The sequence below is a fragment of the Leiobunum rupestre genome, chromosome 1 (assembly GCF_980474605.1).
Source record: "Leiobunum rupestre chromosome 1, qqLeiRupe1.1.hap1, whole genome shotgun sequence".
NCBI classification, from domain to species: domain Eukaryota; kingdom Metazoa; phylum Arthropoda; class Arachnida; order Opiliones; family Sclerosomatidae; genus Leiobunum; species Leiobunum rupestre.
Genome location: NC_143384.1, coordinates 90,042,671 through 90,058,693, shown reverse-complemented (window position 1 = coordinate 90,058,693; position 16,023 = coordinate 90,042,671). Strand labels below are relative to the sequence as shown.

The 16,023-nt window shown below is 43.0% G+C and overlaps 1 protein-coding gene across 2 annotated transcripts in view; it reads right to left on the bottom strand.

The window, feature by feature from the left end:
* Nucleotides 1–263: 263 nt before the first annotated feature.
* Nucleotides 264–16,023, bottom strand: part of LOC149968845 (fatty acid synthase-like) — a 55,729-nt gene continuing 39,969 nt past the window's right edge. For both annotated transcript variants that reach the window (XM_090154977.1, XM_090154976.1), the window contains exons 4-13: nt 14,809–15,306; nt 13,722–13,952; nt 11,690–13,091; nt 8,947–11,363; nt 8,430–8,885; nt 7,128–8,366; nt 4,880–5,403; nt 4,079–4,342; nt 1,416–1,670; nt 264–773 (exon numbers count right to left, since the gene is read on the bottom strand). In XM_090154977.1, the coding sequence (XP_090011103.1) occupies nt 654–773; nt 1,416–1,670; nt 4,079–4,342; nt 4,880–5,403; nt 7,128–8,366; nt 8,430–8,885; nt 8,947–11,363; nt 11,690–13,091; nt 13,722–13,952; nt 14,809–15,306 (7,406 nt within the window). In that variant the 3' untranslated portion in view covers nt 264–653. The remainder of the gene's footprint in view (nt 774–1,415; nt 1,671–4,078; nt 4,343–4,879; nt 5,404–7,127; nt 8,367–8,429; nt 8,886–8,946; nt 11,364–11,689; nt 13,092–13,721; nt 13,953–14,808; nt 15,307–16,023) is intronic.

Sequence of the window (16,023 nt, the reverse complement as noted above, 5' to 3'; positions counted from 1 at the left end):
ATATATACAATACAACTGAAAATTGTAAAAAAAATGTGTGAAAAGTTTGTACATTTCAAATAGTGTACTGTAAATCGAATAATAATAATACAATATTTCATTCAGCAATGTAATAAGGATATTTTTTCTTAAGTTATGCATAGATTTATACTGAAGTATTTTTATGCCCTAGCCCCCCGATCAAATGTTTTTTTTTATCATATACTTAGAATATTATACGCTACGATATACATCTGTTGATTGTATTTAACAGTGGTAACGACTCTCGCCAATTTTTGGAAAAAAATATTCAGGACTCGTTGGAAATTGTTTAAACCAGTCTCATATATTTATATTAATTGTTAACAATTATTTCACTGTTCTCAAAAACTAGAGGGATTTTGAGATGGGATGGGGTGGTTGAGAAACATCACAATTCTTTGAGAAAAATAATAATATTATATTATAAATGATAAATATATATGCGTTACGTTTATCATATATTTTTTTCCCCAAAACCGAACGGTTTACACATTTATACTTAGATTTATTTTTATAAGTCCTAGATTTAATTTTTTTTAACGTAACCTTTTTCCTTCCAATGCGAAATATTTTAAAACATTTTTTGTCAGCATTCCTTTTACAGTCTTTTGCTTCTACTAAAATATATATTTTCATTTCGCACCCGCTAGTTGAGAGTTCATTATTTCGGCTACTTTGGTGGCGCTGGCACCTTCTAGGAATGTGTTGTGGTTGCCTCCAACCGTGTGAACGTTGACCTTTCCTTCGACCATCTTAAAAGAGACAAATGTTTTAGTGAAGGGATTTACCTAAATCGGGATTTTACCGATTTAACGATTCGTCTCAAAATTACCGGTTTTTACCGATTAAACGGTTCGTCTCTAAATTACCGGTTTTACCGATTAAACGATTCGTCTATAAATTACCGGTTTTTACCGATTAAACGGTTCATCTCTAAATTACCAGTTTTTACCGATTAAACGGTTCGCTTCTATATTACCGGTTTTTAACGATTAAACGGTTCGCTTCTATATTACCGGTTTTTAACGATTAAACGGTTCGCTTCTATATTACCGGTTTTTACCGATTAAACGGTTCGCTTCTATATTACCGGTTTTTACCGATTAAACAGTTAGTTTCTAAATTACCGGTTTTTACCGAATAAACTGTTTCTAAATTACCGGTTTTTACCGATTAAACGGTTCGCTTCTATATTACCGGTTTTTTTCAATAAAACGGTTAGTTTCTAAATTACCGGTTTTTACCGAATAAACTTTCTAAATTACCGGTTTTTACCGAATAAACTGTTTCTAAATTACCGGTTTTTGCCGATGAAATTGGCGTAATAGTCTAACAATAGAATGTTTGGTTTTAAAAGCGAGTCTATTTTGTGTCGAGTGGCAAAGAACACTAACCGTGCTGAGGCCGTAGTCCTTGGGTAAATGCGAGGCCATTTTGATACTTTCTTCCGCTTTGATCAGAGTGACGTCTCCCTTGTACTTGCTGCTAATTTGATATTTGGAGCTCGCCAACAGTTTGCGGTAGAAGGCGTCCGCGGCCTGCTCCAAGTTCTCCCGGTTGAAATTCACGCCCGTCGATTTGACTAAAATCTCGCTGCCCATCTTCAGTTGCTCCTCCCAGCTGGTCAGCTTGTGCAATTTGTCAATAAGCTGAAGTGGGACGATAAAAAATTAGATTTTAAGTCGAGGGCTACATTCGTTCGGAAGGTGTCTCAAATTTGCTAAATTGAGAAGAAATGAAATCGTATGAAGTATTCGCGATGAATTCACTTTTAATTTATTTACCGACCTTACAATTGCTAGTTTCACGGGTACCGTTATTTCAAACCCGCTTTTACGATTTCAGATTGGCTAATCTTAAGAAAATGGTATATGTGCATGCATTATTACTATAGAACTTCTGTACATGCATTATTACTATAGAACTTCTGTACATGCATTATTACTATAGAACTTCTGTACATGCATTATTACTATAGAACTTCTGTACATGCATTATTACTATAGAACTTCTGTACATGCATTATTACTATAGAACTTCTGTACATGCATTATTACTATAGAACTTCTGTACATGCATTATTACTATAGAACTTCTGTACATGCATTATTACTATAGAACTTCTGTACATGCATTATTACTATAGAACTTCTGTACATGCATTATTACTATAGAACTTCTGTACATGCATTATTACTATAGAACTTCTGTACATGCATTATTACTATAGAACTTCTGTACATGCATTATTACTATAGAACTTCTGTACATGTATTAATACTATAGAACTTCTGTACATGTATTAATACTATAGTACTTCTGTACATGTATTAATACTATAGAACGTCTGTACATGTATTAATACTATAGAACGTCTGTACATGTATTAATACTATAGAACGTCTGTACATGTATTAATACTATAGAACGTCTGTACATGCATTATTACTATAGAACGTCTGTACATGCATTATTACTATAGAACTTCTGTACATGCCTTATTACTAAAGTAATCGAGGCGAACGTTTCTATAGAAATGGAGGACACGTTCTATAGAAATAGGAAATGTTCTATAGAAAAGGCATTTTTATAGAAATTTTTGTAACATTTCTACTGAAATCGTTGTAACCTTTCCTTAGAAAGTGAGGTTATTTTTATGTAGTAATATTTCTTCTATAGAAATAAATGAAGTGTAAATTGTAAAGGATTTTTGAGGGCTTGGTTTTGGCTACATTTCTAGATATGGCGGTGATTATAAAAATTATAAATTTTGTCGGCTATGAAGTGATGAAACGCATTCACCGAATTGAAATTCAAAGACTATATGAAGAAAACTGATACCTAAAATACTACAACTATCAAGATAGAATTGTGGTACTTTCTGGCCAAGCGTTATTAATACTTGTACAATATGATCTGACCTTTAAACTCGCTGACCACTGGCTACCGTTACGTTAGCATCATATAGTCTTAAACGAATTCATAAAATGATGGAACAAAAATTCTAAGATTTAAAGCTACTATAATTTCTATTAGAAAAATTCGTGAATATTTTTGAAATAAAATTATACCAAATTAATGCTTGAGATGCTTAAGAGAATTATCTAAAATGTATAAACTCACGTCCTCATTGAGCTGCTTATCCTTGTATTAGCAAAGTAATTCATTTAAAATATTTCCATTATACTCTTAAATCGTTACGGTCAAAAGCGTATTACACGACCCTTACGAGGTAAATATCCAACTTCGACGTACCTTCGCGGGCTAACAATGTTTAGTTTTAGCAAGAACTAATTTACGTAAAGAAGATCTTGGGTTTGAAGTTTATAGCTCCGCGGCTATGTTGTTATACCAACGCCCCGCCCCATTTTAGCCTCCATCTTGATTCTAGGTTTAGAGCGCCATCACTTGAAAGGAATACGAAACATTATTCTTAAGCATTATTATATTAATTAATTATTATACTAAATATTTTTATAAATACGTAAAATTTTGTAATATTAATATATAGGATATTAATTTCATTTAATGCATATTTTTTATGCATTTATTTTTTTCTAGTGATTTGCGCTAGTTACCTTAAAAAACAAGTCGTTAGCCGACACATTTTAATTTATTTTATAGTCCCTTTAATAATTTATATTATAAAAAGTGCTCATTTTAGTTTTAACATTCGTTACCGTATTTTCCCAAATTATATTTAGAAATTGGAAAATTTGGTAAGTTTGTAATATTAATAATTTCAATTTCGCTGCATAGATGGCGGCATGCGCGTCTTTAGGAAATAAAATATCGGTTCTACCTAACGTAAATCGGTTCTTGGTTTAAATTAATATAGAGTAGTATCAGTGCTACATCACGCAACATCACCCATGCTTTTTCCTATAGAGAGAAAAAAACGCGCCTAAAATGGCGGCCATGGCCAAAGCTACGAGGTGATACTACTCTATACTAGAAAATGAAATTTTAAAATGTATCTGGGCCCAGCGAAGCTACGAGATTCAAGATGGATATTTCCCTGTGTTGGTTAGAAGCGAGTGTTGGCTTATGTAATTACCTCTAAAGACTGATTATCCGTAAATCGAAGGAGAAAAATGCGCAGCGCGATGATGGGTCCCTCGGTCTCGATGTTCTTCATGCGTCCGACCTGCTTCTCGACGTGGATCCTCATGAAGTCCGGGGCGCCGTCCAAAAGCGTCAACGAACTGACGCCTTTCTTGCTTTCCTTCTGGATCAACAGCGCCATCTCGAAGGCCACCAAACCGCCGAACGAATATCCGCACACGTGGTACGGCCCTTCCGATTGTACGGATTTGATTTGCTGCGAGGAAAAAAATAAGTTCAAAATTTAATCGGATTTTCGTCAAAGATACTGGTCCTGAACCAGGATCTTTTTATAGAGTGGTCAGCGCACTCCCGGTTTTATCGCGCAACGTGTTCGTCAGTTTCAGACCCTCCGAAACTAAATGTTTATAAATTAATTAATTTCTTAAATTTTTTTAGGGTTTTACTAAATCTCAAAACTTTCCGACTTTTCCCTGACGATTTTACTAGTTCTCAAAAATACCCTGACTTTTCCCTGACCGTTTCACTAGTTCTCAATAATACCCCGACTTTTCCCTGACCATTTTACTAGTTCTCCAAAATTTCCCGACTTTTCCCAGGCAATTTTACACGTTCTCAAATTCCCCGACTTTTCCCTAATGATTTTACTAGTTCACAAAAATTCCAGACTTTTCCCTGACGATTTTGATAGTTCTCAAAAATTGACGACTTTTCCCTAGTGATTTTACCGAGGAATGTAGCAAGCTTTGTGTATTTTCCAGCAAGCAAAGACAGTGTATTAAAAGAAACGTACTTTGACGTAGAAAGCGGCCAGATCCTGGATGGTGGAGATGGGAGCGTTGGCCGTGCACTGGAGACCGTAGGAAGCGAGTTTGAGATGGGCGCTGACGGGGCCGAGCATGACGGAGAAGCCTTCGATGGGATGCACCATGAACACGGCTTTGGGGGACTTGAAATTGTTCAGAGGGATGATCACTTGTTCGGGGAGCTTAATGTCTATCACTTTCGAGCTGTGCTTTCCGAAATCGTCGCCGATACCGTTCGCGCTTTTCGGCGCGGGCGTCGCCGATTCGGGTGTCTTGGCGGGCTCCTTCTCGGGCGTTTTGGAGACGCGAGCCGGAGCGGCGCTGCTTTCGTTGCCGGCGCCGCCGCCAATTTCGATCAACTTTTTCATGTTCAAAACGCGGATTTCTTGAATGCTGAGGTTCATTTCGTAGTCCCTCTCGAGGGTTTGCTTCACTTCGACGCCCATCAGAGAATCGAGGCCGAGTTCACCCAGAGTTATGTCACCGTTCACGGAGCCGATGTCTTTTAAGCCTTGGTTTCAAAAAGATAACAATTAGGCTTAAAGTTAGTCTAAGAGCGGGCGGGGGGGGGGATAAATCATAGCTGTCGAGGGTAGTGAAAACCCCCGTCATTTACCCCCGACCCCGGTACCGAAGATAAAAATGAAGTCGGGAGTTTTATGAATCGGGGTTAATTTTACTTGTAAGTCTGTAATAAATACTATCATATGTATCATAATTACTCATAAGTATGCCATAAAAGCATTTTCGTTAATGAAACCTTGTTCACGGGATATGACGTAAATTACGTCACTTACAACTCCGTGACGAAATACGCGTCATCAACTTTACTGATGGGAAGCGGAAGTTAGTGAGAATTCCTCGCGCGTTTCTGGCTTTGCCCACATCAAGTTTAGCTCGGGCCTCGCGAACACGTGATTTCATTTCCATGGAAACCTTTTCAATAGCGCAAGGATTATAAGCATTTTTGCATTTATGGGTCTGCTCAATGTATGTTCCGCGTGAAACAAGGTCTCATTGAATTTTTTTCAATGGAAATATTATACAGAGGCATACTTATGAGTAATTATGTTACATATGATACTATACTATATATATTTTTTTTTTACTTAAACCTTTTTCCACGAAATTATTTGGTTCTTTTAGTTATCAATAAGCCAGTAACTATATTTTTTGGGATAGCTAAACACCGACCCAGACTTTTTTTCGGGGATAACTTAACCCCGACCCCGACCCCGACCGAGCACTAGTCGAGGGGTCACCAGGACCATCAAAATAAATTTAAGAAATATTTTAAATAATTTTATATTCTGTTATTTTATATCACCGTTTGCATGCCAGGTTGTATTAAACATGTAAAAAAATACAAGACGCTTCTGGATGGTGCCGCTAGGTGGGACCACTTTCTAGCAATTATAAACTAAAAGCGACTCGTCTGTCATATATTGGTGGATATGTATAATAAAATGTTCAAAAGAACCGAGGCCAAAGAAATCCGTTTTAGGCTATAATCATTTGACTAACTATATTCTAAGGACGCTTTAAACTTATATTATATTTATCATATAAAAATTATGGTGAAATGTTACTGGGATCACGACATTTACGTCTGCCATCTATTGATGATAAAGGCCACTAAAATGTAGAATATACCTAAGTGTAATAATTTGACAAAATACACTAACAATTGTAAGTGAACTTTAACCTCTGGTATTTCCCATATAAAAATTAGGTAATTTATGTGAACCAATCAGCAACAAGGGCCAAGATTTCGGTAACTACAGGGGCTTAGACAGGGTTGCCACAAATTTTCAGATTAAAATTCCCTGATTATTCACGGATTTCCATGACCATTTTAAAGAGTTTTCCCTGACTCTTTAAAGCCAAAATTTTTATTTTATATTTTATTTTTATCAGAAATTAATAAATTTAAATGGACTTATATTTCAGTAAAAAGGTTATTGCAAAAATTAGCCAAACTTTCAAGGAAATTAATGATAATCATAGAATTTGTCATAGTTCTAGAGTAAAATTACCTTCAAAAAGTGTCAAGATGAAATTGAATTCCCTGACTTTTTACAAATTCTAAAAATATACTGACCTTCCCTAACGTTTTAGTCCCGTTTTCAAATTCCCTGACTTCTCGCTAATTTCCCTGACGTGTGGCAACCCTGTTAGATGCTCAAAGTCAGGATGGGGGGGGGGGGGGGGGAGGAGGGATAATAGGTGGCTTACCTAGGATTCGTCCAATGGCCTGTAGAAGATCTTTCTTTCCAGATGCATCGGAACTGGCGGACACCTTTTCGGCTGGAACGAAACTCGAGACCACGGCCGGTCCGTTGTGGCAGTGACTGTCCCGAGAGTCAACCGAGTCGTCGGCGGACATTTGCAAGAAGTAGTCGAGGGTAGAGAGGCAAGACTGGATCCGTTGAGGCAGAGAGCCGCCGATGACGACGTCGTTGCCTCCCATCGTTTCCTGGACGACGCCGACGTCTCCGATGGCGCCCCACTGAATGGCTACTCCGGGAAGGCCGTCTTTCTGGCGCTGTTCGCATATCCTCTCCATGACGGAGTTGGCGAACCCGTAGTTCGTTTGTCCGGCGTTGCCGCGGCCGCAACTGACCGACGAGAAGGCCACGAACCATTCCAGTTCCGGGCACAGAGATCTCGTCGCTTGGTCCAAAAATATCGTTCCTCGTACTTTCGGGTCGGTAACTTTCACGTAGTCCTCAACGGTCAGGTTCTCCAGGAAGGCGTCTCTCAGCACCATGGCCAGGTTGAACAGTCCGCCGATGGGTCCCAACTTCGTGGAATCTTTAATGAGCCCTTCAGCCCCCGCTTTGGTAGAAGCGTCTTTGGTGGAGACTTCAACCGAGGTTCCACTCTTCCTCCATCTCTTCAGGCAGAGTTTCTGATATCCGGTGCGCGCTCCCGTCCTGGAGGTGACCACCAGCTTCTTGCAGCCGCGGTCCACCAGCCAGCTGCCCAACTCCAGACCGAAGCCACCGAGGCCTCCGGTGATAATGTACGTCTTGTCCGGATGACAGAAAGACTTGGGAACTGCCGGGACTTGGATGGGGACCGGCGTGATCTGTTTTACGTTCTCTTCTTCTCGGACCTTGATGACGACTTTGCCAATGTGTTTCCCACTGGCCATGAATCGGAACGCGTCCTCGGCTTCGTCCCATCTGAAGAGCGAAGTCTCCAAGGGTCGAACAGTTCCATTCTTAATGCCTTCGGTGACCAGTTCGACGACCTCTTTCTTGGCGGAGGAAGTGGCCGTGGTTTCGTTGAACAGAGCGTCCAGCAGGATACCGTGGAATGAAATGTTTTTAAGGAAAGCGGACATGCCGAGCGGGTTATTGGCCGACAGGTCGTATTTGCCGATTTCGAGGAAACGGCCGTGTTGAGCCAGACATCGGACGCTGGCTTGAAGTTTCTCTTCAGACAATGAATTAAGAACCAAATCGACGCCTAATCCGAAAGAAATCCGTCAGTATTTAATAGAAAATTTACTTAAGACAAACATTTCTTTACCTCTTCCTCGAGTTTCTCTTTTGATGTCGTATTCGAAAGTTACTTCTCGGGAATTGCTGAAATTCCTGTCCTGAAGTTGAGGGAATCTTTTCTTGAGATATTCTCGTTTTTCTTTGGAACCAACTGTGGTGAAGACTTCGCAGCCCATGCTGAGGGCGATGCTGATGGCGGCCTGTCCCACACCGCCACTTCCGGAATGAATCAAGATGCTCTCGCTTCTCTTCAAGCCACCCCTGGTGACCAGGGCGTAATAGGCGGTAGTATAGGCTACTGGGACGGTACTGGCCTCTTCCAAGGACCAGCTCTCTGGAACCGGCCATAAGAACTCCGGGTCAACGAGGACAGTTGTGGCGAGGCCCTTGGCTTCAACGAGACCCATCACTCGACGTCCCTTCGGGCTGTCTTCTCGACCGGCAAATTCAAGACCTAATATACAATCTTGAGCTGCCAAGTCACCTAAAAGAAGATTTTATTTATTAGAAACCATCTGGAATTTGTTTTGACGAAAGAAGCAAACCTGGGATGGCGTCAGGTGGAAGTTTTCCGGTGGCCAACATAATATCACGGAAATTAAGTGGAGCGCAATATACGTGACACAACGTTTGTCCGTTTTGGATCTTCTTTGGGTTGTAGAATTTCAGAGGAGACTGGATCCATCTCAAACTGGACAAATCGCCTCTGGTCAAGACGTTCAAGTAAGCGTGTTGCGTCGGAACTCCAGAACTTTCATTAGGCGAGGCGAGTCCGAAGTGGCGGAAGCTGCCCCATTGTCCGTTCCTGTTGACGTTCATCACCAAATCCTTCCTGACGATGTCCGCGTAGAAGGGATCGCTCGCTTTGAACTCGGGCAAGGATTTGTTGGTGAGGTTGGCGTTGAAGAGACACCTGATTTTCTTTCCTCCAGCTTCGTAGCGCAGGCAGTTGACGAGACCAATGATTCCGACGTTGGCTTTGTCGGCGACGAGCCACAGGTTCTCGCCATCGGGCGCTGCCTCTTGTTCTCGAACTTTCTCCTTCAAAGGTTCGACCCAAGCGTCGTAGTTGTTATTGTCTATTTTTATCACAGTTTGTTTTTGTTGGGGCGTCGGCGGGGTCTTCTGTTTCCTGAGGAGGTAAAGGGTGGAGGTCATGGAATCGGTTTTCTTGCCAATCACGACCAGGCCAATGTCTTTGAAAGCGGCTTCGATGTCTTCTTCGCATTTCTCGGGTAGATTTCTTTCGCTGACGACCGACAGGAATTTCTCGGCTGGAGTCAGTTGGGTTCGTTCCATCAAGATGACGAAACCATTGTCCTTGGCGGCCTCGGCGACTGTACGAAGGGCCGATTTTAAAGTACGCCCGCTGCCTGTGGTCGAGCTTAAGTCTTTCGCGACCACCAAGTCAAAGCTCTCGGAGGGTCCCTCTTTCGAGTCCAGATCCCATTTGATGGTTTTCACTCCTTCCCCGAGACTACCAGCGTCCAAAGTAGAGTCGCTAACTTGGCCGACAGTGTAGTCCGCCTGGATCGTGACGTGATAAGTGTTGACGTAGTTAATGAGGCGAGTAGCGATGGAATTGTCCGTCACGGCTTCGAGGATTCTCAGCTTGTGCAGGTTTGGAATGTTTTCGATGACTAAGTCCAACGATGCCCTGAGTGACTTCTCATTCAGAAGGGTATTGGATAAAATGTCTTTCTTTAACGAAGAGCTTCGTTCCGAAATGGCTTGCCTTATATTCTCGGGCAAGGTGTTGTCGTTGATGGGAGACAATGTGGCGTCCAGTATGTCCTTTAAAGTAGTGAGCAGGACAAAGTCGTCTTTTCCTTGGTCCAAGTAGCGGTTCAGAACGTGGTCAGACGCTTCTTTGAAACCGTTCATGACTTCGCTGATTTGGGCCTTGTTTCTTCCGCTCGCTTCTAAGATCTTCCGGGCCAGCGAAGAGCAAACCTGGGTGTATTCCTCGATGAGGGTTCTCTCTTGTCTGGAGAGGACGTTCGAGTCGGCGTTCGCGACGAACTGATATCCTTCGAGAACGGGCGCGCTTTGCCCTCCAACGCGACGAGGCGCCATGCTGCATTTCAAACCTTCGATTTCGACGGCCCCAGCGGCGCAAGCGTTGATGTAAGGATCGCTGTAGATGGCAATCTCAGACACTTCGGACGGATCCGGTTGTATTCTGGGATCCACTTTCACCCTTTGGAATCTGGTGGGCAAATACAAACCTCGATTCTTCATGCCGAGGATGGGGAATTGCAACATGGTGTCCATAAAAGTGACCCAATTACCGTCCCATCTCAATTTTCCGGATAGGCCGTTGGATTCGGCTTCGACCACTCCTTGGAACGTCGGACCGTAATCGTAACCACGAAGTCTCAGTTCTTTGTAGAAGTCTTTACTGTCTAAGGTGAATTCGGTGATATTATCTTTTCGGAGTGGCGATTTCTTCACTTGTTCCTCGAGACTTAAGGAGGCGTCCTCCGGTACGTAAATGCGTCCGCTCACCGCCACGGAACCGCCTTCGCAGATCTCGAACTCTCCGGTGGTATCCATCAGTCCTATACTGAAGTGGACGGTTCCCTCTTTCGGAATGACCGTGGCTCGATGAAGGGTGACATTTTCAAACACAACCGGAATCTCTTCGAAGTTGCACTGCTTCTGTCGGGCCAGCGACTTCCACGCTAGCATTAAGTAGCCAGTGGCCGGGTACAAGACGCGACCGTCAATCGCGTGTCCAACTACGTAGTAGTCCGGGGATTCCGTATTAGAGCAGTCGATGTCCACGGATAAATCCGAAGACTTTCTGGTCGCCGCGAATTCCTCGAGGCCGGGTGTTTGCCAAGAGTGGGAGTGGTCCCATCGCACCAAGCTGGAAATACTTGGCGTGCCTCGCGGTACTGGGAATGTCACTGGCGCGTAAAGGGACTTCACGTTCGGGTTCAATCCAACGTTGTACAGCCTGTGCAAGTTGTAAGAAATGAATTAATATAACAATAAGAACAACTTAACCTATCATGTCTTAGAACTTAAGGGCCTATCTTACCTTACCTACGCCCCGAACTGTTTGCAATTTATAGGGACATACTTAGTTAAATAATTCTTAATTAAAATATTGAATTCATAATAATTAACAAACTTCTCAAAAATTGTGTTCTCAGACAGATAACGGTAGTCGCCTAATAATAAGCTCCGCCCATTCCTTGTACATAATAACCGCCCAACTCTTAAACTCTCGTTAATCCTAAGTACGTTCTTGGTAAAATGATAATTATAAAAAGAACTTACTTTCCAATGGCCGACAAGAAATGCTCAACGTTGTTAGGATGTTTCCTCTTCATTAGAGACACGTAAGTGCAGTCGCTACCGAGGCGCCTCTTGACGATGGCTTGTAACAATCCGTGTGGCGCGATTTCGACAACTATGGCGTTGGCGGGAACGTGTGCCAGCGATTCGTGGAACAGCACCGGCGACAACAAGTTGTTGACGTGATAAGCGGCGGAAGACATCTTGGCCAGAGGTTGGTTCCATCGGGCCTCCGGAATGGAAGAGCTGATCCATCTGTCCGTTCTCTGCTTGGGATTGGTGATGACTTTGTCCAGAGCCGCTCGAAGTTTATCGACCATCGGATTCAAGTAATGACTGTGGAAGGCGATATCGCAACTTTTGACCTCTCGCGCGAAAACGTTCTCCGAGCGCAATTCTTCCAGGAACGAGGTGACTTTGTCCAGCGGACCCGAGATGGTGACAGAGTCTTCGGCGTTGTGGCACGCCGGAATAACGCCCTCCGGACAACGCCTCTTCGCTTCGTCCCACGTCAGTCCCACCGCCGCCATTCCGCCCAGAGGCAGTTTAGTATCTTGGCAGCACTTTCCTCTCCAGTAAGCGGCCATCAGCATCTGTTCGGAGTTGAAGCAACCGTCGGCGTAGGAGCATCCCAATTCGCCCACGGAATGTCCGACGATGCCGTCGGGGCTGATACCGAGATCTCGCAGCATGTCCACCAGGGCGATCTGAACCGCGGCTATCGTGATGAAAGAGGCGGTGATTTTTCCCAAATCTTCGTCGGTGCCGTTGGTCACCAACTGAACCAGGTCTACGTCGTACGGTTTTAGCAGTTCGGCCGATCTGTAAATGGATTTGGCGAAAGCGTCGATGTCCATCATTTCCTTGGCCATGCCGGGCCATTGGGAACCCATTCCGGAAAACAGGAACCATAAAGGCTTCTTCTCCAGAGGCGCGCGTTCGACCAGCTTGATCGGTTCTTCGGGGTTCTTGACCAACATGTATCCTCTGAAGGGCATACCGGCCGTCGGAGCCTTACTGACCTCCTCCAAGAGGACCAAGGCTTCGTCCGGGTAGTTTTCGGTTTCTAGTTTTTCGAAGATGAACTCGGTGGCTTCTTCCGTTCGTCCGCAAGCGATGGCTAAACGGGGGATCTTCCTAGACGTTGGACGGTGAGTTTGTCCTCGGTTGTTACCTTTGAGGACCACGTGGGCGTTAGCCCCGCCGAATCCGAAGCTGTTGACGCCGACGATGGCTCCGTTTTTCAAGGGAACCGGATTGTTGACGACCTTCAACCGGCCATCGTGAAGTCCCTTGATGGAGGGATTCGGATTCTTGAAATGCAAGTTTGGAGGAATGAGTCCTTCCTCCATGGCTATTATCACTTTGGCCAAAGAGCACATGCCTGCACACAATTAAGCAAAGGTTAAATATTTGCGGACGTCCTATCTGCAGTCAGTGGCGGACTGGGTGTAATATTATTGGTTGCCAGGAGACCAAGTGCCCCAGCCTTAACAACTATAACGCTATCATGTTTAAGGGGGCCCACTTCATGAACGGTCCATCGGGCAGGTTTACTCTATGGCCAGTTCGCCACTGTCTGCAGTGAATAATATCTCTCTTACGAAAGAAGGATCCATTTAGGGAATTTCAAGTTAGAAAGCTTGGTCGAAAGGATTTTTACCATTTACCACGGTAACCGTAGGAATGAGCGTGGATCAGATTTAGGGAATGGATGGAAAAGGTAATTTAGAGTTCGGGAATGGTCGCAATATTTGGAATCGGAATAGTAGGGAATGGTAGTGAATGTGTCAAATAAAATAGAAATGGTTGTAAGACAAATATTTGAACGCAAATGGGATGGGTATGTGTTATGGTTTCAACGCGAAGGGGATGGTAATATTAGAGTTTCTGTTCCAACACGGCTCTCTTCGGAAAAGGATTTTTTCAATCAGAGGAAGCCAGTGGTGCAGACGAATGGGTTCTTCTCTTTTAAGATATACATAATATACTTTTGGTTCTAACGAATACGTACCGGACGATGGTTCAGAGTGTCCCATGTTTGACTTGATGGAGCCGATAAGCAACGGCCCAGTCCTGTCTTTGCAGAAGACGTCGGTGATGGCGCCCAGTTCTTCGGGATCGCCCACTTTGGTTCCGGTGCCGTGGGCTTCAACGTAGTTGACATCTTTCGGGTCCACTTTCGCCTCGCTGTAAATTTCTTGTAAGAGTCGTTTCTGCATGGCTCCCGACGGATACGTTATTCCTTAGAAATTCGACATTTTACGTTAACAACACGACCACAAAATGAACGATCAACAGGGTTGCCCGAGTTGTTTTAGATTAAAATTTCCGGAATTTCCCCGACAAACGTTTTGCAATTTTTTCGAGGGGGTAGTCACTCTTAAATATTTTGTACAGCTGATTTCTGATATTTGTAAAATATTCGGTGATTATCAGTGATTTATCTCAATTTTCAATGATTTCCGATGATTATTTTAAGTGAATTATCGTGATTACCTATGATTTGTACACCTGATTACTTAAGTGACTACCCCCTCGAATATTTTACTTGTATTTCAGTAAATATTGTCTACTTTCGACCTTAATTAAATTCGCCGACTTTTCAATGACTTTTTAAGGTTCTTAAAATTCAGAATGCCCTTACTTTTCCCTAAATTTTAAACCCATTTTTAAATTCCCTGACTTTTCAAGGTTCTCCGGGTATTGTGGCAGCCCTGAACAAGAACGTATTAAGGATACCCAGAGAACATACGAGTCTGTCCGATTAAATATGGACGACGGAAATGGTTTGAGGTAAAAATCTGGAAAAATATTTTCTTTCAAATATTTATTTGCCTAATTTTTTTGGGGTTAATTTAAAATTCCCTGACCCTTCGGAAACCTTTTCAAATTCCCTGACTTTTCCCTGACCCTTTGGAAACCTTTTCAAATTCCCTGACTTTTCCCTGACCTTTTGGAAACTTTTTAAATTCCACGACTATTCCCTGACGTTTTGGAAACTTTTTAAAATTCCCTGACTATTCCAGGTCGTTTGTGATCCTCGTACGTTCTCAGTAACCTTAAAAAGTCTTCGATGTGTCGAATAAACCGCGAGTTACCTTCGGTTTTGGAGCCATCCGTGTTAATTTTCGAATGTAGAACGGTGGCGTAGATTCGTCTGGCGGTGCTGGCCCGTTGCAAGAGAACGGCTGAGACCGCCTCGGCCCTGACGTATCCGTTGCCAGCCGCGTCGAAGGCCTTGCACTTCCCGTCTGGGGACAGCATGCTCAGTTTGTGGAACTGAAGACTGTTGGTCGGCTTGAGGGTGATGTTGACGCCGCCCACGATGGCCGCTTCGCACTGGTTCGTGCGCATGGCCAGCAGGGCCTGTTGGAAGGCGTACATGCTGGAGGAACAGGCGGTGTCCATCGTGAAACTGGGCCCGTTGAAGTCGAACGAGAAGGAGATGCGGTTGGCCAACATGGCTCGGCTGCATCCGGTCAGCGCGTAGCCGGTGACTTTGTCTTTGTCCGACGTGTACGCCTCTTCGGATTCGGACAAACTTTGGCCCATGAAGACCCCGATGTTCTTGCCTCTCAGCGACTGGGCGCTGTAGCCTGGAAGAGAGTGAGTTTCAATAACGTAACTAGCGCCAATTACCCCTAGCTAAATCTGGTGCGATAAATTGTGAAATTCGTTGATCCTCCATAAATATTGAAGTGTAAACTCCACCTTAACAAAATATATCGTTCACTAATCAACTAGAAGACATTGAAATCAATTTAAAGGGTGTCAAAGTAGGATTTAATTTTTCTATTTTTATTTCGGGCCGGCCCTAGTCGGGCTTATTTTAAACGGGTCGGGCTGGGTCGGGGTTTTTACATAAAACTGACCGAGCTTTTATATAGGGTGTTTTGAATTGCTCTGACTGGGCATTTTTTTCAGAAACTGCAAGAGATAAAGTTTGCGATATTTTCAGGGTATTATTTCTAGTGTGCGATCGCTTTAAATCCTAAATTTCAGAAAAATCGGAAATAATTTCGGGTTATTGTAACAAATATTTTTTTACCGGTAGAAATAATATCTTGAAAAATTCGCATTTCTATCTCTTGCAGGTTCTGAAAAAAAAGCCAAGTCAGAGCAATTCAAAACACCCTGTACCTTCAGTTTCTTTCTATTTTATTAGCAACAGCATATCTCTATATACAGAAAGCTAATCCACAAATTTTTTACCGTTTTTCAAAAAGCTCCAAGCGCCATCTACTGACAAAATGGGAATCTGGGAGGCTGCTCTAGGATTTAGTACAAGCGTATACTATAAACATAAAAAGTTC